The sequence below is a fragment of the Aethalodelphis obliquidens genome, unplaced genomic scaffold (genome assembly GCF_003676395.1).
Source record: "Aethalodelphis obliquidens isolate GAN/ISIS:26980383/991018 unplaced genomic scaffold, ASM367639v1 scaffold20, whole genome shotgun sequence".
NCBI classification, from domain to species: Eukaryota; Metazoa; Chordata; class Mammalia; order Artiodactyla; family Delphinidae; genus Aethalodelphis; species Aethalodelphis obliquidens.
In genome coordinates, this window is record NW_020837964.1 from 12734058 (window position 1) to 12759013 (window position 24956).

The 24956-nt window shown below is 48.9% G+C and overlaps 1 protein-coding gene across 1 annotated transcript in view; it reads left to right on the top strand.

Annotated features, from left to right (window-relative positions):
- Positions 1-24956, top strand: part of FA2H (fatty acid 2-hydroxylase) — a 51495-nt gene that overhangs the window by 7632 nt on the left and 18907 nt on the right. The window contains exon 2 of the mRNA XM_027119286.1: positions 21473-21565. Coding sequence (XP_026975087.1) covers positions 21473-21565 — 93 coding nt within the window. The remainder of the gene's footprint in view (positions 1-21472; positions 21566-24956) is intronic.

A 24956-nucleotide genomic window follows, 5' to 3' on the forward strand; every position in this document is an offset into this window, starting at 1 on the left:
CCATTTGTTATCACAGGATCTCACATTTTTAAATCAAGTTAAGGCCCACACTTTGAGACTGGCTTCCATGGAGGAATAAGGAGAAGTTACATTTAGCTGAATAAATACAGCTTCCATGATCCCAAGTTAGGCACCAGGACAGACCAACTCGATTTAGTTGCTGCTTCCCCATGTCCTGGGCAAGACCCTTTGGAGTGCTAGGTGTAAACATTATGCAGGTTGGAGACAGGGTGCCATAAAAAAACTCAGTTGTTCTTGAACCTGAGTAGGAAAGTCCTTGACTCCTAGGATTAAAGGTCACTTAAAGTGAATCTACTTTAAATGAAGACCGAAACTTCATAGAAAATGGGCCAAGTGGTTGAGAGAAGGAAACTGATACTCTTTAAAAATGAAACTGAAAAGTTTTTTTTTGTTGTTTGCTTTAGTTTATTTTAATCTGACAGCAAGGGAATTCCCTGGCAGTCCAGTGGTTAGGATTCTGTGCTTGCACTGCAAGGGACACGGGTTAGATCCCTGGTTGGGCAACTAAGATCCTGCAAGCCCTGTGGCACAGCCAAAAAAAAAAAATCTGACAGCAAAATTCAGATTGCACTTGGGTGCTGATTCTTAAATTGAGCATATAATGAATCAAGTAGTGTTGTTTTGCGCATGTGTGGTTTTTCTGACAAAAACGTATGAAAGTACATTGTGACATTCTAAACTTTGCATTGGCTGTTCACTGTGTGATCATAAAGGTCATTTTAGAGACTTCCCTGGTGCTGCAGTGGTTAAGAATCCACCTGCCAATGCAGGGGACACGGGATTGATCCCTGCTCTGGGAAGATCCCACATGCAGCGGAGCAACTAAGCTCGTGTGCCACAACTACTGAGCCCGTGAGCCACAACTACTGCAGCCCACATGCCTAGAACCCATGCTCTGCAACAAGAGAAGCCACCGCAATGCGAAGCCCGCACACCGCAACAAGAGAAAGTCCGCGTGCAGCAGCGAAGACCCAATGCAGCCAAAATTTTAAAATTTTTCAAAAAAGGTCATTTTAGCAAGAGTATTTAAGGGCTAAGGATCTCTTTTGATCCTTTAATAAACAAGTCCTCCTCTTTTGAAGGGCCTCACCCTTTGTTGATTGCCTGTATTTCAGTGTTAAACAGCCTGACTTTGCCAGATCCTTATTTGGCAGTGGAACTGTAACTAAAACAGTTTTCTCTCACTTTCATTGACTTCATGAAATTTTTCTAAGTTTTTGCATTGATTTTGAATTTCCACTTTGCAGTCAGTTTGCATTTTGTTATATTGTATACTGTCAGATGGTAGTAACCCCAGCCATCACTTTGTCCCTCCTTTTCTCTATTGTGATAATTACCCATGAACATAGTTCATACAAAAATTTAAATCATTAAAAGTAATGTGCAGGGCTTCCCTGGTGGTGCAGTGGTTGAGAGTCCGCCTGACGATGCAGGGGACACGGGTTCGTGCCCCGGTCCGGGAAGATCCCACATGCCGCAGAGCAGCTGGGCCCGTGAGCCATGGCCGCTGAGCCTGCGCGTCCGGAGCCTGTGCTCTGCAACGGGAGAGGCCACAACAGTGAGAGGCCCGCGTACCGCGAAAAAAAAGAAGTAATGTGCAAAAAAAAATATTGAGTGCCCCTCCCAACCTAGTCCCTGTGTAAACACTACCAACAATTTCTTATGTGGCCTCAGAGAAACACATATATTATTCTATCTATTTCCCACATAAAGGAGTTGTATGGTACAGCCTGCTTGGCAACTCGCGGCTTTTTTCACCTAATGACATGTTTTGTACTTCCTTACACATCAGCAATAAAAGTTTTCTTCATTCTTTCTTCCAGTCCAAGAGCATAGGAAATCTTTCCATTTCTTTGAGTCCTCTTTGATTTCCTTTATTTAATTTATTTATTTATGTTTCAACTGGGTCTTCACTGCTGCGCTCAGGCTTTCTCTAGTTGCGTCGAGTGGGGGCTACTCTTAGTTGAGGTGCACGGGCTTCTCATTGCAGTGGCTTCTCTCGTGGCGGAGCATGGGCTCTAGGTGCACAGGCTCAGTAGTTGTGGCTCACTGGCTGTAGAGCGCAGGCTCAGTAATTGTGGAGCACGGGCTTAGTTGCTCCGTGGCATGTGGGATCTTCCTGGACCAGGATTGAACCCATATCCCCAGCACTGGCAGGCAGATTCTTAACCACTGCACCACCAGGGAAGTCCCTTGATTTCCTTTATTAATGTTTTAGTTCTCAGCATATAAGTCTTTCACCTCCTTGGTCAGGTTTATTCCTAGGTATATTTTGAGGGTGGGGTGATTTTAAAAATTATTGTTTTTTTTACATTCCCTTTCTGATATTTCATTGTTAATGTAGAAAAATGCAACTGGTTTCTGAATATTAATCTTGTTTCCTGCTACTTTGCTGAATTCATTTGTTAGATCTAGTAGTTTTCGTGTGGCGTGCTTAGGGTTTTCTATATATAGTATCATGTCATCTGCATATAATGACAGTTTTACCTCTTCTCTTCCAATTTGGATACCTTTTATTTCTTTTTCTTCTCTGATTGCTGTGGTTGGGACTTTCAATACTATGTTAAATAGAAGTGGTGAGAGTGGGCATCCTTGTCTTGTTCCAGATTTTAGTGGGAAGGTTTTCAGCTTTTCACTGTTGAGTATTATATTGGCTGTGGGTTTGTCATAAATGGCTTTTATTATGTTGAGCTATGTTCCCTCTATACTCACTTTGGTGAGAGTTTTTATCATGAATGGATGTTGAATTTTGTCAAATGCTTTCTCTGCATCTATTGAGATGGTCATGTGGTTTTTGACTTTTCTTTTGTTCATGTGGTGTATTACATTGATTGATTTGCATATGTTGAACCATCCTTGTGAACTTGGGATGAATCCCACTTGGTCGTGGTGTACAATCTTTTTTATGTGTTGTTGGATTCGGTTTGCTAATATTTTGTTGATAATTTTTGCATCTATATTCATCAAAGATATTGGTCTGTAATCTTCTTTTTTGGTGACATCTTTTCTGGTTTTGGTATCAGTGTGATGGTGGCTTAAGAGACTGTCTTTGGGAGTGTTCCCTCCTCTTCAATCTTTTGGAAGAGTTTGAGAAGAATCAGTATAAGTTCTTCTTTGTTTGTTTGGTAGAATTCTCCTGTGAAGCTATCTAGTCCTGGACTTTTTTTGTAGGGAGTTTTTTTTATTACAGATTCTATTTCACGTCTAGTGATCGGTCTCTTCAAATTATCTATTTCCTCTTGATTCAGTTTTGGTGGGCTGTATGTTTCTAGAAGTTTGTCCATTTCTTCTAGGTTGTCAACATTCTTTCTGATAGCTGTCCCTATTGATGTTTTTCCCTATTGTATCAATGCTACAAGAAGCATCCTTACATAATCATTTTGCACACATATGCAAATAAATTTGTAATATAGAGTCCTAGACGTGAAATTTCTAGATCAAAATGATATCCATTTTGTATTTTGATGGATATTGCCAAACTGCCCTCTAAAAAGGTTGTACCAATTAAAACTCCCTCCAAAAGCATACAAGAATGCCTGTTCCTTCACACCCTCACCAATGCTGTGTACTACCAGTATTTTTAATCTTTGCCAATGGGAGAAAAAATTTGCTCCCTGTTCAATATACATTTCTAAATTATTTGCACCTTTTTGGTAAACTGCATGTTCAGGTCCTTTGTCCATCTGTACTGGATAGTTGATCTTTTTCTTATTGATTTATATCACTCTTTATATATAAAGAATATTAGCCTATTTTCCATCATACATACTACTACTTGTCTTCCAGCTCTCATTTGTCTTTTGGCTTGTTTAATTTTTTTTCTTTTCTCCATATAAACCTTTCAGCTTTCCATGTAGTAAAAGCTGTCATCTTATCATTCTTAGAAAGACCACCTCTACTTTATGATTTTATATATAAAAGCAAGCAAAAAATATTTTGTATCTTTCTCACAGTTTTTATCCTTAATGATTCTGTTGTTGTTTGTTTATTTTTGCTTAAATATTTTATCTACCTGGATTTTTTTTTTTTTTTTTGGTGTAAAGAACAAAATAGAGATTATTTTAGGTTTATATTTTTCCAAGTGACCAACTGGTTATCCCAGTAGATTTATGGAATAAGCTATTTTTTCTCACTGATTTAAAACAAAAACAAAAACCTTTATCACACATCAAACATTCGCAGTTATATTTTGGTCTATTCTTGGACTCTATGCTATAGTAATGAAATCACTCATTTTCTTATTAGGTTTTAGCCATTCAGATTTTTTTTCCCCTTTCCTCCTTCTGTTCCATTCCATCCTGCTCCCACCTGCTCCACTAGAGAAAGCAAAGGGCGAGACAAGAGCTGAGCATCAATTCTGGACCATGTTGCCAGCCTTGGGGAAATACAGTCAAGTCTGACTTTCAGGGGCTGTGGCTGCCCAGCACGCCCTGACCCTGATGTCGTGTGGCTGGAGCAGGGAGGAAGTGGCTCAGGGAAGCTCAGACAGGCTGCTGCCGCAGTCCGAAAGCCCATGGGAAGGGGGGATGCACGGTGGGTGTGCAGTGGTTGTGGAATGGTAGTGATTTCAGCAGGGAATGCAAGGATGAGGAGTGGTGTGGAGAGAATGTCTGGAGGCAGCCTTGCCGCTGGAACTCAGCATGGGGGCGGGTCCTGTGTACCTTTCCTGCTTTGTGTCCACAGCTTGTAGTTGGAGGAGGGGCCTACAGGTCAAGTTCTATGTGTGTATGAACAGGCGAGGCTAGGAGAGCCGGGAAGGAGCCCTATCAGGGAAACTGGCACCTCTCTTGTAAAGCCCTGTAAATCTAAAACTTCTTGTCCCTCTGGTCAAGGGAACTGAATACTTATCCCTCTCTACCTTCCTTTCATCAAAATCAAATGAGGCCTTACTAAAAATAGACTCCTGGGACTTTCTGGGACGGTGGAAATGTCCTACATCTTGCTGTGGGCATTGGCTGCAAGGAGGCATATAATTGTCAAAACATATCAAACAATACACTTAAGACTGGTAATTTTTTACTATATGAAGTTTATACCCAATTTTTTTAAAGGAGGCAAATAAATTTAACACATATTTAGTAATTGCTTCTAAAGATATGACCTCATGATTGCAAGCGTTAGATGTTGGTATACACCAGCCTTTAAAAATTGCTTTTTTTTTTTTTCCAATCATTTTACCGTTGAGTAGTATTGTCTGAAGGTCTATCAACTAGAGATTAGAAATCTTAGCTCAATTAAAAGCATGAAAACTCTGACAGGTTAAAAGGGTTGTCTCTGGTCATTCAGATCTTAATGTCAATCACGTAAATTAGGTTTTTTTCCTGCTAGAACTGGGCAGAATTGGAGCACACTGAGGGAATGCTGGTTTGGGGTTTTTGGTGAGGAGATGGCTTTGGAGAAAGGCTCTGGGAAGCAGGGAGGTCCCAGCGTGGTGTTGTTTGGGTAATAGGAGCATGCTGTAATGTAGGAACTGGGTTTCCAAGAGCCTTGGGGGGAGGGCAGTGAGACTAGCTGGTAGGGAGGTACAAGGATCAACATTTTACTTAGGACTGTCCACAGGTGACACAACACAGTGAGGCACTTCTTTGTCCTGTGATCCTCCTCCTCTTTCAGACACATGCAGAATACTACAGAAGCGGAATCACACAGTGTAAACAGGCAGACCTTGTTTTATCGCACTTCACTTTGTTGCACTTCGCAGATACTGCATTTTTTTTTTTAATTGAAGGTTTGTGGCAACCCTGTGTCAAGCAAGTCTGTTGGTGCTGTTTTTCCAACAGAATTTGCTCACTTTGTGTCTCTGTGTCACATTCTGGTAATTCTTACAATATTTCAAACCCTCTTACAGCAAAAAGGTAATAACTCACTGAAGACTCAGGTGATGGTTAGCATTTTTTAACAATAACGTATTTTTTAATTCAGGTATGTACCAAAAATGCTTTTAAAAAGAAAGAGTAGAATGTGAATGGTAGGATCTAGGTAGTAGGGATACAGGTATTCACAGTGAGATTCTTTCACCTTGGCTGCACGTTTAAATTGTTTCATAATAAAAAGCTAGAAAAATACTGGGTAGTTACATCATGGACATCACTCCCAAATATGTTCTTAAAGGATGAGTGGGAAAATAAAACAAGGTAACAGCACATGAATGGTTACCTGTAACAAGGCATCACATTTCTAATGAAATTGTATTAGTTTCCTAGAGCAGCTGTAACAAAATACCACGAAGTGGGCACTTAAAATAACAGGAACTTATTCTCACCATTCTAGATGCTAGAAGTCTGAAATCAAGGAGTTGGCAAAGTTGGTTCCTTCTGGAGGCTCCAAGGGAAAATCTGTTCCTTGCCTCTTTCCTAGCTTCTGGTGGAGCTGGCAATGCTTGGTGTTCCTTGGCTTGTGGATACATCACTCCAGTCTCTGCAACCATCTGCACAAAAGCATTCTTCCCTGTGTCTCTGCATCTGTGTCTCCAAAATTCCCCTCTTCTTACTAGGACACCAGTCATATTGGATTCAGAGCCCACCCTAACTTAGTATGACCTCATGATAACATGATCAGTGCAAAGACACTATGTCCAAATAAAGTCACATTCACAAGGTTCTGGGTAGACATGAATTTGGCAGGGGTGGGGTGCAGAGAGATACTATTCCTCCCAATACAGATATCGTTAAACAACTTCTGCCGCTCAAATAACCTAGAAGAAAGTGAATGTGATAGGCACTGGAGAACTGCGTTATATTTCAGAAAAATGGCTCTAGTAGCAACAGAGATTCGAATATTTTAAGACTTGTGTGAAAAGTTTGATGTTTCACTGGGGGTGAAAAAATAGACATAAAACTAAATTAGAGAATTAATTGCCATAAGGATATATGTATATATACACACACACACACACACACACACACACACACACACACATATAGATATATGTGTGTGTGTATGTATATATATATATTTCATATTCTTGGGCCATTCCCCAAATCTACAAAATCAGAATCTCTGAAGGCAAGACCCCAGAAATCTGTACTTTTAACAAGCTCTCTGTGTGCCTTAGAGACAACATAAAGTTTGCAACCCACTGTCCCAGAAGGCTAAGGGCAGAGGGAAAATGGAGATGGAAAAGCTGGAGTCACTGAAAGTGGCTCAGTAGGTAGATCTCTTGGAATTACTGAAGAATCAGCGTCCCCAAGCTCCCAGAGTGGAGCTTAGTGCAGAGCAGTTGTGTGGTGGGCGCTGAATTAGCAGCCCATCCTACTCCCCTCCAGGAGAGAGGAGGCGCCGGGGATCTGCAGCTCTGGGTCTAGCTCTGGGTCTTACTGGCTACGTGACATCGCATGAGTCACTAAACCTCTCTTGGCCTTGATTTCCTTATTCCTTGCATCACTACAGGATTTTCTGCAGCTTCAATGACATCGTGTGAGCTCTGTAAGACAGAACATGTAGATTAAACTGAGATAGATGATTACGAGCCCCTTTAGCCCCAGCTTCTGCTAAGAAAAGGCAGGTTCCTGTTAGGTGGTGAGGGATGGATGCTTTTAAGATCTGAGTTGCTATGTGCTCAGACTCTCTTGGGTGAGGCCACTTACCCGCTGGAGGAGCTGGAGAGTGGTGACATTCAGTCTCTCAGAGTTACCCCTCCCCCCAGGTAGGGCGTGTGGGGTCTGCACCAACCTGCTGTCCTTCTGTCTTCACCTGGACAAGTACAATGTTGGACTGGGGACACGCACCCTGGTCAGGGACAGTTGGTCTCTGAAACAGAGGCTGGCGACTGCCCCAGTGGTCCCAGGGGCTTGCAGGGCTGCCTCTTTCTCCCCACCATTCCTTCCTCTATTCACCTGCAAACATAGTGGATATAGTCTCATCATGCCCAGACCAAGCTCGATGCTGGGGACAAAAAGACAACTGTTCACTGCCCTCATGGGGGGTACCTACCAGTAGACAGTGGGAGATAGATAGGACAATTACAGGTGGTGGCAAGAGCTGTAACAGAATATATTTTAGATAGACAGACAGACAGACAGAAAATATATTTTAGATCAGGGGGCTGTGACAGAGTGACAGCTGCAGCTTCTGATGGGGATGGTCAGGGAAGGCTTCTCTGGGGAACTGATATATGATGGATGAAAAGGAGTTGTCATAAGAACTGGATGAAAAAGCATTCTAGGCAGAGGAACAGCAAGCACTAAGGTCCTGGGGTCTGGCAGGATTGGTGACATCAGGCATGCAAACGATGGCTCTGCTGTTGCTGGAGTGCTGTGGGCGACGGGGAGTGGGTGTGGGCTGGAGCGGGGAGTCAGCAGGAGCCCTACCTCAGCGGGGCTCACAGGTCATTGTAGGGGGCTTAGATTTTACTCTGAGAACAAGGGGCTGGAGGACTTGAAGCGGAACACTGACAAAGTTGGTCTATAGTTTATTAGATGATTCTGGCTGCCATGTGGATGGTAGCTTGAAGGGAGGCAAGAGCGGAAACAGGGAGCTTCCCTGGTGGCACAGTGGTTAAGAATCCGCCTGCCAAGGCAGGGGACACGGGTTCAAGCCCTGGTCCAGGAAGATCTCACATGCCACGGAGCAACTAAGCCCATGCGCCACAACTACTAAGCCTGCGTGCCACAACTACTGAGGCCACATGCCACAACTGCTGAGGCCCACGCACCTAGAGCCCATGCTCCACAACAACAGAGGCCACCGCGATGAGAGGCCCACACCCCACAGTGGAGAGTAGCCCCTGCTCGCCACAGCTAGGGAGAGCCCGCGTGCAGCAACAAAGACCCAACAAAGCCAAAACTTAATTAATTAACTAATTAATTAATTTAAAAAGAGTGGAAACAGGAAGAGAGCTAAGAGGTCATCCCTGTTGTCCAGATGACAAAAAGAGGTGGCCTGGACTGGGAGGCCATTGGGACAGAAAGAAGTAGATAGAAATTGGAAATGTCTTGCTGAGGGATTAAACATTGGGAGTGAGGGAAGAGAGGAGTTGAAGGGACATCAAGGTTTTGACCTGAGCAATTAGGTGGTTTGATTTGTGGAATGATGAATACTGGGATGGGGGTCCATGGTTTGGGATGGGGCAATTAAAGTTCACTAGGACCCTATCAGGTTTGCGATGCCCAGGAAACACCCAGGTAGAGATTTCAAATAGTAGCTGAATATATGAGTCCAGAAATCTGGTGTCCAATATGGTAGCCACGAGGCACATGTGGCAATTTAATTTTAAATTAAATAAATAAAAATTCAGTTCCTCAGTCACACTGGCTAGATTTCAAGTGCTCAGTAGACATATGTGGCTAGTGACTACTATATTGGACAGGACAGATCTAGAACATTTCCATCGTTGCAGAAAGTTCTCTTGGGCAAAAAAGCGTTGGTCTGAGCTGTGGCCCAGAGTCACAAGGCATTTCTCTCTAGGATAGTGGCATCCTAATCTGGACACCAGAAAGCTGGTGTCCCTGCATCCTTCTCAAATGGCTCCTTCTTGCTCTCTCTCTACATGATCACACCATATCATGTATTCAGTGATGTCCCTGACATGTGGCCATGTCAGAGAGGCACTGGCCACCCAGAAGGACAAGTTGCCTTGAGGCTGATCAAGGACGTCATCCCCTGGGGCTGAGCATCATTAGAGTGATGAGTATAAACACCTGAGCATAAAACGTGGCGTGTAGGCTATTACTCATGAGAAGGTACCAGTTCTAGGGCTCACTGTGTAGACTTGGCTAGTTTGAGAAATGTGCAGTGGATTTGGAAGTTGTCAGGATAAATGAGGGTGGAAAAGAAGACAGGTTTAGAGTTCAACAGTCTTATGTTCTTGAACTCACTGTGTCACTGGAGGGAAGCCAGTCAGCCTCTTGAACATCAACATGCTCAGCTACAAATAGGAGAAGATTCCATGCCTGAGCAAGGGAGAGGGGGAAATTGCTTGAATAAGTAAAAAGAGGTAGTGGGTATAAGACAGGTTGTTTTCTGTTGTTGTTTTTATTGTTTTGTTTACAAAACAGTTCAGTGGCTTTTATTGTTTCTGGCAATATAATCATTTGCCATTTTGTAAACAAAGAGAACAACAGTATTTTTCTTTCTTATTAGATTACAAAAGGCACATTTAGGAATCTTGTCTCTGGAATAGAGATATATGAGGTTATTTGTAAATCAATGGTCTTGTTTCTCCTTTAATAAAACAGCAAAATAGTATTTTGAGATTAATCCTTACAGACGGAGTGTTACATCTGAAATTGGTTGTTTTATAGAAGTTGGGTCAGTCAGGAGATAATATATTTTAGATGGCTTAAGTGTGTCTTCCCTGTGGATAGCACATTCTGTAAGCCCACCTGAGGTGCCTTGAGGTCTAAGACTTGAGAGAGCACAGTCTAGAAATGTCCCGTGGAATCTGCAAAAGGCTAAACCTTGAGGAGCTCATTTGCTGCAGTTGCTAATGCTGCTTATTAGAGTTGAAGCTCTGGTCCCACCCATCCTACCACTGCAGGCGAGGCAGGGTTTTGTAAGGCAGGACCAAGGAAGTGAGCCTCAGAGAGCTCCCCTGGTCCCCCCCGACCATGCCCAGGTCAACCTCCCCAGCACAGGCTCCCAGATGGAGTTTTCCCCTCGGTCTGTTCCAAATCCCCGAGTTCGGCTTTCATTGGGAAAAAACTGTGTCCACTTGACTCTTGGTGACTTCCTGGAAATGGTGCCCTCGTCTAAGGTTAGAGGCTAGAGCAGAAGAGATCTGCCTGGATACAGATGTTCCATGGCAGGACTTGGTAGAGAATCCAGTCAGTAGCCTGAAAACTTGTGGGGTGCTCGGGCGAGTTGTGAGTGGTAATTTACTATTTTCAATCCACTGGCCCCCTTTTCTGATGTCTTGGAATGCCCGCCTATGCTGACTCCTGCTTCTGGTGACAAGGTTGCTGGTGATGTCATCCAAGGGGGCTCATTTCACGAGTAAGAGCAATGCTGGGTCCACAGCAAACTGACATCAAGGACCCAGGAGGCTGGGAATGTCTTGTCCACATCTCCACGTCTTCTGAGAGAGAGCTGTGGGGCACACCTCAGGTACAGGTTTCCTGTTCCTGCTCATTTTCTCTTTTCCTTTCATCTTCCTACCATGAATACAGGGAGAGTGGCTGGCAGAGCTGGCTGCCTTGCAGTGACTGGGCGAGTGGGACGTGGGTGTGCTTTGGGAGTTCTGTGGCTTGTCACTTGCTAGGCATGGATTTTGTTTTGGTTTGGGTTTTGTGCACGTCAGGGGTTTATTTTAAGTGTTTTAAGGCGTGGATAGGCCACAGGACCTGGCTGGTCCTGGCTTCTGATTTGGACCTCATCACACAGCAGCTTCCTGGAGACAGAAGCAGGCAGGTCCTGCCGCCTTCACTTTCGCCCCATGTTTCTGGCTGCAGAAAACAACCAGCTCCAGGGAGGCTGCTTCCTGGGGGGCCCGGGGGTGGGCTTGTTAACACTGGCTTCTCCCCAGGGAAGCCTCTTGGTGCGGTTACGGTCCTCCTCCTTCCGGGACCTGCCTGGGCCATGTGCAACCCAGGTATCCTGAGACACGTGGGCCTCTGGGCCTCCATGGGAGGGGAGCAGCTGGACACAGGGCCTGGGGCACCCTCTCATTTCAGAAGAAGGGTTTTCAGGCCGAACCCAGGCCATAGGATAAAAGGCCATCTGTCTGTCCCTCGGTGCCCAGCCCTGGCTTTCCCAAACAACATTCCTTTATGCCGGCTCCCCCGCCTCCTGCAGCCCCCGCCCCGCTGCACACAGCCTCCTTTCACTGCCTCTGCGGTCGGCTTGTTTGTTTGCCATGCAGAGGGCAGGCTTTTTTTGTTCTCTTTTCTCTCCCCCTCATGCACCATCCAAGCACACCCTCTCTGGGGACGGTCTGGGGCACTAGAGAGGGGCTTGGGGGCTCAGGGCAGGGGCTTGGAACATCCCAGTGAGTTCTCCCAGAGGGGATAGAAGAGGACGCGGGAAGGACCTCGGCGGGGACAGCCCTGGAAGTGGATTCCTGGCTGGCTCTCCCAGCAACTGTTTTCAAGTCCTTGAATCAGTGACTTGGTCCCTCTCTGCCTCAGTTTCCCTCATCCAGGGAACATGTCCTCAGAGAGAATTGTGTTGATTCCGATGAGATGTTGGCCACACGTGCAGGTGGTAATGGCACTCACCGTGGAGGTGGTGCAGCTGTCCCAGAAGCCTCGTGGCTGGGTGGGGGGTGGGGATCACCAAGTAGGCCAAGGTTTGCACTAAAGGGGGTCGCGGTGCACCGGACCTCCCCCCACCCCAGTTCAGCCTGCCTCCCCAGCACAGTGCTTCCAGGTGCTGGGGAGTGACTTCCCAGGCCCCGAAGAAGGGGAGCAAGGCCACCCCTGGCTGCTTGACGAGGAACGGTGGGCTGGGGAGGGAGGTATAGTAAATCCCCTACATACGAACGAGTTCCGTTCCAAGTGCACGTTCGTAAGTCCAATTTGTTCATGAGTCCAACAAAGTTAGGTAGGTACCCAACTAACACAATTGGCTATATAGTATTTACTGTAATAGGTTTATAATACTTTTCAAACAGATAATACATAAAAAACAAACACAAAAAATAAAGACAACATTTTTAATCTTACAGTACAGTACCTTGAAAAGTACAGTAGTACAGCACAACAGCTGGCATACAGGGACTGGCATCGAGGGAACAGGCAAGAAGAGTTACTGACTGGAGGAGGGAGAGGAGGTGGGAGATGGTAGAGCTGAAGGATCGCCAGCAACAGGAGACGGAGGGCAAGCTGCAGTTTCACTCACGCCTAACGTTGACGGAACACACATTTGCATCTTTGAAAGTTCGCAACTTGAAGGTTCGTATGTAGGGGACTTGCTGTACTCGAATGCCTACCCCTCCCGGCGCCGTCTGTGTGGGCTGCCACCAAGGGCCTGGCAGGAAGACCGTGCTGATTGCAAGACCCTGGTTTCTGCCACCTCCTCACATCTTGTCTCCACATCTCCTTGGACACCTCCATCATTTGTTCTCACTCCTGGTTGGATTCCTTCTCCTTCTGTGGCCCTGAGGCAAACCCAGGAGAAACTAGTTCAGCTTGGATTCATTTGCTATCGCTGACATAACCAAGTCCCACACCCTGGGTGGCTTAGGCAACAGAAATTTACGAGTCCCAGTTCTGAAGTTCTGAAGGAGACCAAGGTGTGGCAGGCTTGGTTCCTAGCGAGGGCTGTGGGAGGGACTCTGTCCCAGGCCTCTCCCTAGCTCCTGGTACTTTGTTGGTAATCTCTGGCGGTTTGGCCCTTGCAGATGCTTCACCCTGATCTCTGCCTCTTCACATGGTGTTCTCAGGGTGTGTGTCTGTTTCCAAATTTCACCTCTTTATAGGGGCACCAGCCACATTGGATTAGGGCCCACCCTCATCACTTCACTTTAACTAGTCACACCTGCAGTGACCCTAGTTCCAAATAAGGTCATGTTCTGATGGACTTGGGGTTAGGACATCAACATAGGAATTTAGAGGTGGGGTGGGCATGCGGAGGATCGAATCAACCCTCCCTGGAGGGAACATCCTTGGTGCACAGCTGCGTCTCTGCTGCGATTCCCTCACCCTCACGGATTTGTCTCCCTTCCAGACACCATGAGGGGGAAGAGCGCCAGTAAAAGTCCGCATCCACCACCCACTTCTGCTTCCAGACACCCTGCCTCCTCTCGGCTAGCCTAGAGGGAGAAAGAGGCCCGGGTTGCCCTTCGTTGAGCCTTGCTGGGGCTCTGGTCCTCTCAGTGCCGCCCACCTGTCACCAACCCACTCAGGGCATTGGTACAGCTGGGTGGGTGCACGTGGGCTCCCCGTGGATTCCCTGTTGTGGGAACAGGAGGACAAGACCCTTGCTCTTGCCCGTCCACGCCCATCCGTCTCTGAGGCTGTCCCGGGGGCAGGAGGGCTGCAGCTCACCCAGGCTTTTCAAAGTGGCGGGCTAAGGGCTGTGTTTGTATTCAGGCAGGTTGGTTTGGCCCACATCGTGTGTTTGTTTTAAACATGCGTCAGATTTTGAAATCTGGAGATTCCACAGAGAAATCTAGTTTTCCAGTTTTTCTTCGAAGTCGGAAGGTCTGACAACACTGGGCCCCATCCTCACCTGACCTGAACCTCAGTCGGGGCTGCCCCCTTTCAACGGGGTGTGACCCCCTCCAGTTTGCTGCAGTCCCCTCCATTCCCCACAGCCTCCCCCATGCCAAGACCCCACGACAATGACCACAGATTACTGCACGTGTTGCATTTCTTTTTTTCTCTGTACTGCTGTCTCTAGCAAAAGAGCTCCTCATGTTTTTGCTTGTCTTTTGTTTCTTGGTGCCTCGTGTTTTAAGAAAAAGGAGAGTGAGCATCTTTCCTCATAGAAGTAAAGAATATTCCTATGTATTTAGCCAAAAATAAATAAATAAAAATAAAATTAAAAAAAAAAAAGTTCGCAGAGACTTCCCTGGTGGTTCAGTGGTTAAGAATCCACCTGCCAATGCAGGGGACACGGGTTCAATCCTTGGTCCGGGAAGATCCCACATGCCGCAGAGCAACTAAGCCCGTGAGCCACAACTACTGAGCCTGTGAACCACAACTCCTGAAGCCTGTGCACCTAGAGCCTGTGCTCCGCAACAAGAGAAGCCACCACAATGAGAAGCCCGCGCACCACAACAGAGAGTAGCTCCGTCTCGCCACAACTAGAGAGAGCCCATGCGCAGCAACGAAGACCCAACACAGCCAAAAATAAATAAATAAAATTTTTTTTAAAAGTTAATTAAAAAAAAAAAAAAGAATATTCCTATGTGTTTAGTCCGCAAACGAAATGAGTCTGTATTATGAACCACACTCTGCCTGCTTCATTCATTGAAGGCACCTGCCCACCTTCTGAGGACAGAGCAAGAACTCGGGGTGCCTTTGCCAGAGAGAAGCACTTCTTGTTCCAAGAGGAAGATCCTCAGGTCACAAAGCAAGTTGATGAGGGAGGCTGGTCTAGAACTTTGTCTCTTCATTAAAGCTGAATCTGCAGGGTCTGGAATAGATGGTCGGACCCGGATTCTTCCCCCGAGGGCTGCCTCCCTGAGAGACAGGCATGTTGGGGGAACTGGCTGGAACCTCAGCAAGCTAGCAGGGGACAACTCCTGGGTCCTCTGTGAGTTTGGGTCCGAGGGCATTGAACTCAGTGTGAGAGAGGAGGCGGCGGCCGAGGGAGCCCAGGAGAGGGGGTGGTGGTGTCAGCAGGACCATCTCCATGAGACAAGAGCAGTGGCTTGGGCTGACCTGAGAGGACATCATGATTCATTAGCAGCCGGGAACTGGCACTGTAGTGGGAGAAAATAGGGCTGGTGCTGCTGTTTCATTGGCTTCTTTCCCTGCAGCCTTGGACTGTGGCTGGGAGGATCTAAGGAGATCAAAATGCCCTCCTCACCTCCTCCCCCATATTGCCCAGCATGTCCAGTGGTTCCCAGCTCAGGGTGGGCAGTGCCCGCCTACCTAGTCTTCTTAGCAGGGCACATTGACCTTCTCCCCTCAAGTAGGCATCCTGCCTGCCTGGGCCCCCAGACCCTAAAGAGGCCACCGTCTACTCAAATATACCATTCAGCACGTATTCAGGTGCTGACCCCGTGCCAGCTGCCAGGAGCAGAGCAGTGAGCAAAGCATCAGGGTCTCTACCCTCATGGAGCTTGCATTCTGACTTGGGAGGCAATCACAGGGAAATGCATAGGAAAGCAAGATGCTTTCAGCCCCTGAACTATCGATACTTTGCTAGGCTCACCAGCTTCTCCCAAACAGCCTTGGGGCCTGACCATAAATGTGCTTCTAGCCAGGTCTCCTGCCTGCCTTCCCAGGATGGAAAGGTCAGCAGGGCTCAAGAGGAGGGGTGGGTCTTCAGCTCCATTCTTGCTCCCCTGGGACAATCTTGTGTCCCTCGGGTAGACCCTCTAGGAAAGCTGTCATCTGACACAGGTGGGTTGGACGCCGCATGTCAAGCCACATCCATCAACACTTGGGCTGATTATTCTTGTGAAAGCCATTGTGAGTCTGACTACAGAATTACTCACTTCCCTTCCCCAAAGTCTGTAGCTAATGCAATCTGAAGGCAGGACCCAGAACAATTTCCAAAACCTGGAAAAGAGTACATGTATTCTTCACTTGCCGCTGCTTTTTGGTTTTCAAAGGTTTTTGGTTTTCAGGCTTGCTTCCAGGATCAGGAGAGTCTTTTAAATAATGCATTGTGGAAGTTTCCAAGAAAATTTTTTTAAAAAGTCTTTTAGAGTCTGAGTTGTACCCTAGTCCCTAGGAATGACCTTTACATACTTCTGATTCATAGATGGTGTTTGCCCATGGAATTCAAGCGTGAGCCTGGCTCAACCATAAAATAAACACGAGGCAGGGAAGTCTGGAAACCATGGCTCAGATCAGTGTGTGTGGTGTGGCGGCTCCCAGCAGGACTCGCTTCCTGGAACACCCGCCCTCTGCCCTGGTTCGGATGGGAGCAGCCCCCGAGTGGAAATGGGAGACCTTTTGAAAACTCACAACTAGACCCTAGAAAAAGAGTCAATAAAAGACGCACTAGAGGACACTTCCTTGTACCTGAGGGCATTTCTGCTCCTGGCAGCGCCCATGTGCTGCTTGCTCCAGTTCTCCTTGAAATCTCCTCCCGTATTGGAGCTGTGTACAATCTTGTGGTTAATAAACCTGGGCTCCTGCCATGGAGGGCTGTGGTCCCGATGAGGCCACCCAGAAAGCACCTTGGTTCTATTGTCAGTCTGCGATCTATTGGCCAAAAGCCTGTCACCCACGACATGACTGCCTGGTGGTTCCAGGACCCTCAAGTTGTGATTAGCTGGGGTGGCAGGAGGACAGGAGGAAACAACCTTCTCCCGTCCGTCTTCCTCTCCTTTCCCCACCCTCCATGGCAGCGCACGGCCCGTGCCAGCCTTCAGACAGGAGCTGGTGCAGGATTCAAGGGCAGCATCTTGGGAGAGTCCCTGACTGCTCAGGGCTGGGGAAGCAAGCTGGTGAGCCCGGTGCTGGGCAGGAGCCGCTCCCCTTCCTCCTGGCTCTCAGGAAAGAGGCAGAGAGCCACGGGGATCCTCCCTCCATTTCCCTCATTCCACCCGGAATATTTCCAGCTGAACGACAACAACAACAACAAAAAACCCTTGAAAGTTCTGTTTTCATTTTCAGCCAACATCTCTCTGTGAAACTGGATTTTTAGTAATTTGTTAAGAAAACCTTGGAACTGGAACAAAGAGAGCATTTGACCTACTTCCTGTTACACAGAGACTAGAGACCCACACCGACCACCATGAACCAAGAAAACAATGATGTACAATTAATGCTCACAAAACAAAATTTTAGGTTGTAATTTCTTCTGCATTAATGAATATTTTTAAATGGAACCTTTCTTTTTTTTTAACCCCCCTGTAAATTTGCCAAATGCCCTTCCTTGGGAAGAACTGCCTTTTATTCTGCAAGCATGTGTTTCCTACCTATTTCTTTCATTTATGAAATGCTGCTGCTAATTTTAAAAATATTTTTTAATATATGTTTTTTCATGTATTTATTTTATTTACTCTTTTTTTTTGGCTGCATTGGGTCTTTGTTGCTGCGCACGGGCTTTCTCCAGTTGAGGCGAGCGGGGGCTACCCTTCATTGCGGTGCGTGGGCTTCTCATTGCGGTGGCTTCTCTTATTGCAGTTGCAGAGCACGGGCTACAGGCGCGCGGGCTTCAGCAGTTGTGGCGCGTGGGCTCAGTAGTTGTGGCTCGCGGGCTCTAGAGCACAGGCTCGGTAGTTGTGGCGCACGGGTTCAGTTGCTCCGCGGCACGTGGGATCTCCCCAGACCAGGGCTCAAACCTGTGTCCACTGCATTGGCAGGCAGATTCCCAACCACTGCGCCACCAAGGAAGCCCCTTTTTTAATATTTTTATTTGGCAAAATAAGATGCTGGTAATTTCATGTCAGACTAATGTACTTTCAGTTCTGCTCATGCCTATCCTGTGGACTACCCTTGGCCAAAGGGCACTGAGAATATATGGCCCAGATTATTGGACTTTGACCCTTGTGTCTGGGCACCACCCCACCCAGCCCGGGTGGCATTCTAAGATGGTGTGTTCAGTGTCCTGGGCGACCTCTCTCTTCCAAGCAGATGTGCTCACCCCCCATTCTTTATATATTTCCAAGGAGCATGAGCCTGGCAGAGTTTCAGGGCTCCACCCTGAACAACACAGTCAGGATCCCCTGAGGTTCCTGCCACATCTCAGGGGTCTGGAGTGTCAGGGGATCGTGGCTATGTTGCAAAGAGCCAACACTGAAACATGATCCACTTGAGAAGTATGGGTGGAGATGTAATATTTTCAAGAGCCCACCCTAGGTAACTTGAAGAGAGGAAACAGTAGTTTCCTGGCCTGTTAGAATCTATTGTTCGTCCACCATTGGACAAACAAGGTCATGGCCGGAATATGCAAAAACAATAAGAGGAAGGAAATTGTAAATACCAACTGAGGTAGTGGGACACATGGAAAGTGTGACTTATTTTTAAGTTGGAAAATGAAGAGCTCATTTCTGGCTAGAATGGTTAGGGAAGAAGTACATGGTTGTCAAGAGAATATTCTGGAGCCCGACTGCGGCTCTACCCCTCATTAGCTGTGGGGCTCCTTCATGCCTTGGCCCTCCCATCCGTCAAGTGGGAATAATAATCATGCTGCTTCATATGGTTGTTATGCAGATGAAAGGGCTGGGCACATGGTAGGCCTTCATGAATATTAACCGTTGTCATCATGCTAGATAGGATGACATATGAGGAGAAAAACGCGAGGCATGTTGAGAAAATGGCAAGTCGTCCCTACCAGTGAGAGGGAAAAATTAGGCTTAATTCAAAGGCGTGACAGGAGAAGAGCTTGGAAATACAGGGGAAAGACGTTAAATACAAGGAAGTCAAGGATAAGCCGACCTACAGAGGAGGACAGCGTGTTCCCTCTTAGGAAATTGGTCAGAGGGTCAGACTATAATGTCAGCTGTTGGAAACGTACTCCCGGAGCAAGGAGCAGGACCAGTGTTAGAGAGACGTTGCGGAGTCTTCTGAGCTGATGTGTGATTGGCACGTTGCAGATGTTCAAACACCTATGTCTGTGGATGAGTGGGTGACAGCAGTGGGTGTGGATCAGATCCTTGTAGGAGGGAGGAATTAAGGGAAGAGGCAGGGGACCATGGTGATACTTCACTGAGACCACCAGCCCCTGAAGAGGAGGCGGATGTGGAACCAGGGCTTCTGTCCCCGCAAACTCCCCTCGATGATCCCATTTCTTAGGGTTTCTTTGGTTTCCACTGCCTTCTGCCCTCCTGTCCATCACTACTCCGGGCATCCCAGCCTTCATCACAGTGGGTCTGCAGGTCCAGCTCGCCTCCTGGGCCACACAAGCTCTCCACACCACGCCAGCAGCAGCAGTCCATGGAAAAAGCTTCAGGTGGCTATAAGCTAAGTGAATGAGCCGCATAAGATGGAGGTCAAAGTGCCAATGGGAGCTCAGTTCCCATGGCCTGAAATAGGATGTTCCATGTGGGGGAGGCATGAGCCCTGCTGGGTTCTGGCCTGGTCCCATCACACCCACCTTGGAAGAGGAGCCGGAACCAATCATTATGCTTAGAGACCCTGTTATGTCCTAAGAGGGTCTTGTGGAAAAGCAGATGGCAGTGGTCCTCATGTATGTAGAAGCTGCCAGGCGAAGAAGAACCTGTACAGTCCTAGAGGGGAAGAGCCAGGAGTGGTCCCTGGAAACTGAGGCAGCCAGCTGAGCAGAAGGGAGACTTTCCTAAGGACTCGAGCTCTCAGAAAACAGCCCAGCCTTAAGTGACCAGAAGCACAGGCTGGATAGATGAGGGCTCTGTGCCCAGTGCTGAAAAGTGATGACCATTTCTTCTGCTTCCAGTTGTTGTTTAGATGCACGTGCCCCAAACAGGTCTGTGTCTGCCACTCAGGGATGTCTGAAAAGTGTAGCGCAGACAAAAACATCAAATGCTAATTTGAGTGATAACCCCTTCCCTGCTTGGGATGGGTGGACCCCAAGACAAGCCTTGTGTGGAGAGAGATACATGGAGTTGTAGTGAATGAGAGGGGTTGGAGGTGCAGAGAAGGATTAGATCACCCTACTTAAGAAAGGACTTGGGGTGAACGGGAGAAAAGAACTACCCAGGAGGGAGGGAGAACCAATAGGTCCATGATTGGAGGCGCTCGGAGGTATTTTAAGGGTAGAACAGAATTAGAAGGGACAAGATTCTTATATGACATTTATTTTTGATACTTAGGGAGTTTCCTTGTATGAAATACTATAAAATCCACTCCATCCTCAAGAGGTCATCAGAGATGCTTTTGAGAAGAATTCAGGTATTAGCATGGTGACAAAGACTAAAAATACTGAGATACCCAGACCAAGACAGGACCATGAAAGCCCGCTTTTACTTGGGTTACATATGGGTTTTCCCAGAAACTGACAGCGTCACTGTCACCATCAAGTTCTCTTCATTCATTTGGAAGCAAAAAATGTAAGAATCATAGCAACAGAAACCCCAACTGGCTGCTCAAACACTCTTCTTGGGTTCTTGCCAATATCCAGGTTCCAAGGGCCCCTTCTCCATGGCCACCACAGCTTCCTTTAGTCACAGGGACGCAGAGGACACCCCCCACCATTGGTAAGCGCTCTCCCCACCTTCCTGGAGGGAAGCCTGTATTTTACCTACGTGCCGGCCTGCCCTCTCTGGCCTCGCCCCACATGACGTCAGGGCCAGCTGGAGCCATGTGATTTTCCCAGTACATTCCATTTCCTTCTGCCTTTGCCTCTTTGCTCCGTCCATTTGCCCTTGAGCCCATCTGGGTTCTCCTCTGCCAGTCCCGCCCCACGTGTGGCCGCTGACCCACACCTGGGAGTTCCTGGAGGGACGGCTCCCTCACGCTCTGCTGCCTTTCTTTCTTGTGGGCGTGTGGACCTAGCTGCCCAGCCTGTGGCCCACGAGCTCTGTAGAATTACCAGGAAGAGAGGCAGGTGATGTAGTCATTGGGCGTGACCCAGTGAGCCTGCCAGGTCCCCTGGGTGCCACCCTGTGACTCTTTACCTGACACCTGTCAGGGGCCTGAGGAAAGGCTGGCAGGGATCTCCTGGGCCAGGGCATTCCCACTCACTGCTCTCATTTCCCTCCAGTCTCCCTGCCAGCTTCTATCCTCCCCCAGATCTTTTGCCTCTTGTTTTTATGGGTATTATTTTCCTTTTCAGAGAGAAGAAAAGAGCAGAGAATAAGACCACCCACATCAGTGTCTACCCTTTTCCAAGTGCACTTGGTGCCCTTGATTTCCGCCCACCCTGCCCTGCCATGGTGCTCCCACCACTCCTGACTGCCTCATCGTGGGGCAGTTGGGGGTTCTCTTCCTTCGCCCACTGTGGGTAATCCCCTTGTGTCTCCTCTCCCCAGGGTTCCGTGGAGAATGGGGCTGTGACCTCTGCAAGCACTCAGAAGACAGACCCTGCGATGGAGCCGAAGCTCAAAGCAGTGGACTGGGACAAGGTAGTGGGCACAAGACTGGGTGGGGTGATGGTCGGGGCTCCCAGGGCCGAGGACAGGGTGCGTGGAGCCACAGGCTATGGTTATTCATGACGTTTGCCCAGGGAAGATGAGAACCGAGGAGCAGGTGCCCACAGCTCACAAGCACGACCTGGGGCAGCAAACCTGGACTGAGGTTATGGTGGGTCTGGGGAAATGACACACGAGATCTGTGCAGAACCAGGCTCCAAAGACCCCAGAGGGAGGTCTCCCACAGGGACCCCTGCAGCTGAGAAGGGCACGATGACAGGGTCAGGAGGCCTAGACGCGCCCAGCTTGGCCAGTGCACAAGGCAGAGCTGCCCCAGGTGCCGGCGACCACTCGCAGGAGTGGCCGGCACGGGAGCCTGCGGAGGCCGGCAGGGAAAGGGCTGCAGCCTTCTGTAGCATGTGGCTGCGGAGCCTGATGACAGACCTCTCTTGGTGCTGGGAGACCAGCATCTTGCTGTGATTAGGCACACCCATTTTCTGGCTAGGGAAGTGCTAGAGGAGCTGGGTAGTCACAGGTGGCAGTGGAGTCAAGAGGAGGGAGGGGTAGCATTGCCTGGGGGTTCTGGAGAGAACCAGACCTGGGTGTCATTTCCCTCCAACCTGGGTCATAGGACTTTCTCAATGTCATGTCGCCATTTCCTCCTGTAATAGACGTAAGTGTGTATGTCTATAAATGTCCCCAACCTGTGCTGGACACTGGGAACAAGAGACCAACAGGACAGGCCATTGCTTTCAGGGAGCTCACAATCTGGTGCGGAAGGCAGATCTCCCCCCAGACATGTTATTACAACATGGGGAGATGCGAGAACCACACCCAAGGGACACAGGTGACCAGAGGAGGCCCCCACTGATTGTTTGCTGGGCCCCTTTTGCCAGGACTCCTGAGGCCCTGACCCCAGGAACTCAGAGATGACATCTGTCACGTGGGAATCGCCTCTGCCTCTGGGGAAGCCCATCAGCCCAGGGCTAAGACGCCTTCGGGTGCTTCACTAAAGAGGCCGGGACAAGTGGTCCTGTGCTCCATCCCCTTCAAGCAGGCCTGTGACCGAAAGGGAAATTGAAGGCCGTCAAGGGGAAAGGCTTGCATAGGCCACGCAGTATGTTCCCAGAGGGCTCACTGGACCTGGTCTCCTGACCTTGACGCCGGACTCAGCCACGATTGCTCATTGCCCAGGCCAGGGGCACAGGTTGAGGGTCTCAGTACAAACGGCTGACTTCTCTGGAAACTTTGGGGACCTGGGCTTGTTCTGCACGAGGGCAGGATGGAGGGGGAGACAGCCAGCTTGAATGGGACAAGGATCCTGGAAGCTGGTGGAGTCAGGACCTCGACTTGAAAAAGGAGGAGCTGTGGTGGGAGACGAGGAAGGTGTGGGGATGAGGGTAGGACCAGAGAGTGAGCTGCAGCATGTCGAGCTCTGGGCTCAGAGGCCAGTGGACGGTGCTGAAAGGACCACATGAAGAGGGGTCCTTGGGGCCAGCATGTGTGGGCTTGGTTTAGGGGTTGAAGGTTGGAAAGAAAATACTCTACAGAGGGCTGAGCTGGCCTGGGGTGGGGAGGCAAGAAAGAATCATCCTAGAAGGGAGGGGACTGTCACACGAGCCTGGCTGGGGACTGGCAGATCACTGCTCAGGGGAGGGGTCCTCCCAGTTTCCCTGGGCTGCCCTGGGCACAAGGCAGACGGATCAAGTCCCCCAGGCCTGTTCCACCATCCACCCCGCCCCTACCCAAGGGGAAGAGAGACCTCCCCTCCCCCTCCTCCCCAGGCCCTGCCCAGGCTCCTCTCCAGCACATCCTGGTCATACCTGACTCACCTTCCCCGCCTCTGTCATTCTCTCTCTCTCACACACTCTCTCTTCCTCCTCTCCCTCTTCCTTTGTCCCTGGGCTGAGAGAGAGGGGCAAGGGCTGGCCCAAGAGGCGGTGTGGAGACCCACTGGGAGCAATGGGGGGTCAGCTTCATGCCTCCCCCAGGCCCTGAGAAGACCCAGCTCGAGGAACTCACTTCCCAGGGAGAGCGGACAGTGCTTTCCTTGCTTTTTTCTCCTTTTTTATTCATCTACCGCGTGGTCAGTCCCAGCCCCTTTGCGGGGAGACGAGAGGCTGGGAGACCCCCCATCTGTTTCTGACCCAGGCCAGGGTCTGGACCTTGAGGAGCTCTAGAGAAAGGCCAAGAGGCAGCAGCTTTGTCTCAGCTGGGGTTCCCGGGCCTGGGGTGGACTTGCCAAAGGTAACCCTTCATGTTTTGCATTCACGGGAAGCCCCTCTAGGTGCTGCTAAGGAAGGGAGTCTTGGTTACCATGGCCCAGCCTCCCTGGTCCTAGAAGCTGGGGGACAGAGCCAGCCTTGCTGGAAAGAGGGAGGGAAACTGGGATGGGGGTGCTGGGGCAGAGAGTGGAGGGCGGAGAGTTCTGAAAAGACAGGAGAAAAGGCCAGGAAGCAAGCCGGGGGGGGCCCTGCCCTGCTTAGAGGTGCAGTATCATCTGACTCTCGAGCTCTGCATGGGATTTTATTGGAACAATTTCTGAATCATACCTTGCATCACCTCTTGGGCAGGACCCAAGTTTCCTTGTGGGACAAGAAACCAGGTTGTATCTCCTTACCCCACACTACGCCCTACATGTCTCTCCCTGTTTCCTGGAACCCAGCCAGCTCGGGAGCTACCCCAGTAGAGGTAGACAGAGCGCCCGCTCCTCCTGGCTTCTGGGCACACCGGTTCCATTTGTCCCACGACCTCTTTTGCTCCTTCACTGCGTCCTTGGCAGGCTTCCCATTAGGGGGCCAGGGTCCTGGGAACCACATTGAACTAGTGTGATTTGAGGGGTTTGCAGATGCCCCTGGACAGCTAACGGGACAGTTAACGGGAGTTAACACTGGATTAACTCTCCGTTCATTGAGCTCTTACCCAGTGCCAAACACAGGATAAGAGCTTTAGGCTAAGCACTTTAATGATACTATCTTTTATCAACTACACAAGGTGATAATGATCCTGATTTACCTAATGAGGAAGTCCTGCAGCCCAAGGTCAAAGTCACTCTGCTGGTTAGCGTAGGGGATCACAGCTGAGCCCCCTGCCCTGCCCCCTCCATGTGTCCTGGAGCCCTTCCACCCTGGTGGCTGGCCAAGAATAAGACCTTGAGGCCTGTGACTGGGGGGGGGGGGTGGGTGGGTGGCAGAAGGCAGGGAGGAGGCCGAGCAGGTACTCAGGGAGGTGTCTTCAAAACTTGGCACCTCCTCTCTGCATCCTGCTTCCCTCAGGCTCCTGGAGGCCGCCAACAGGTGTCACAGAGCAAACTGCAGCTCCCCAACCTCCCTGCCCCTACACACACACACACACACACACACACACACACACACACACACACACA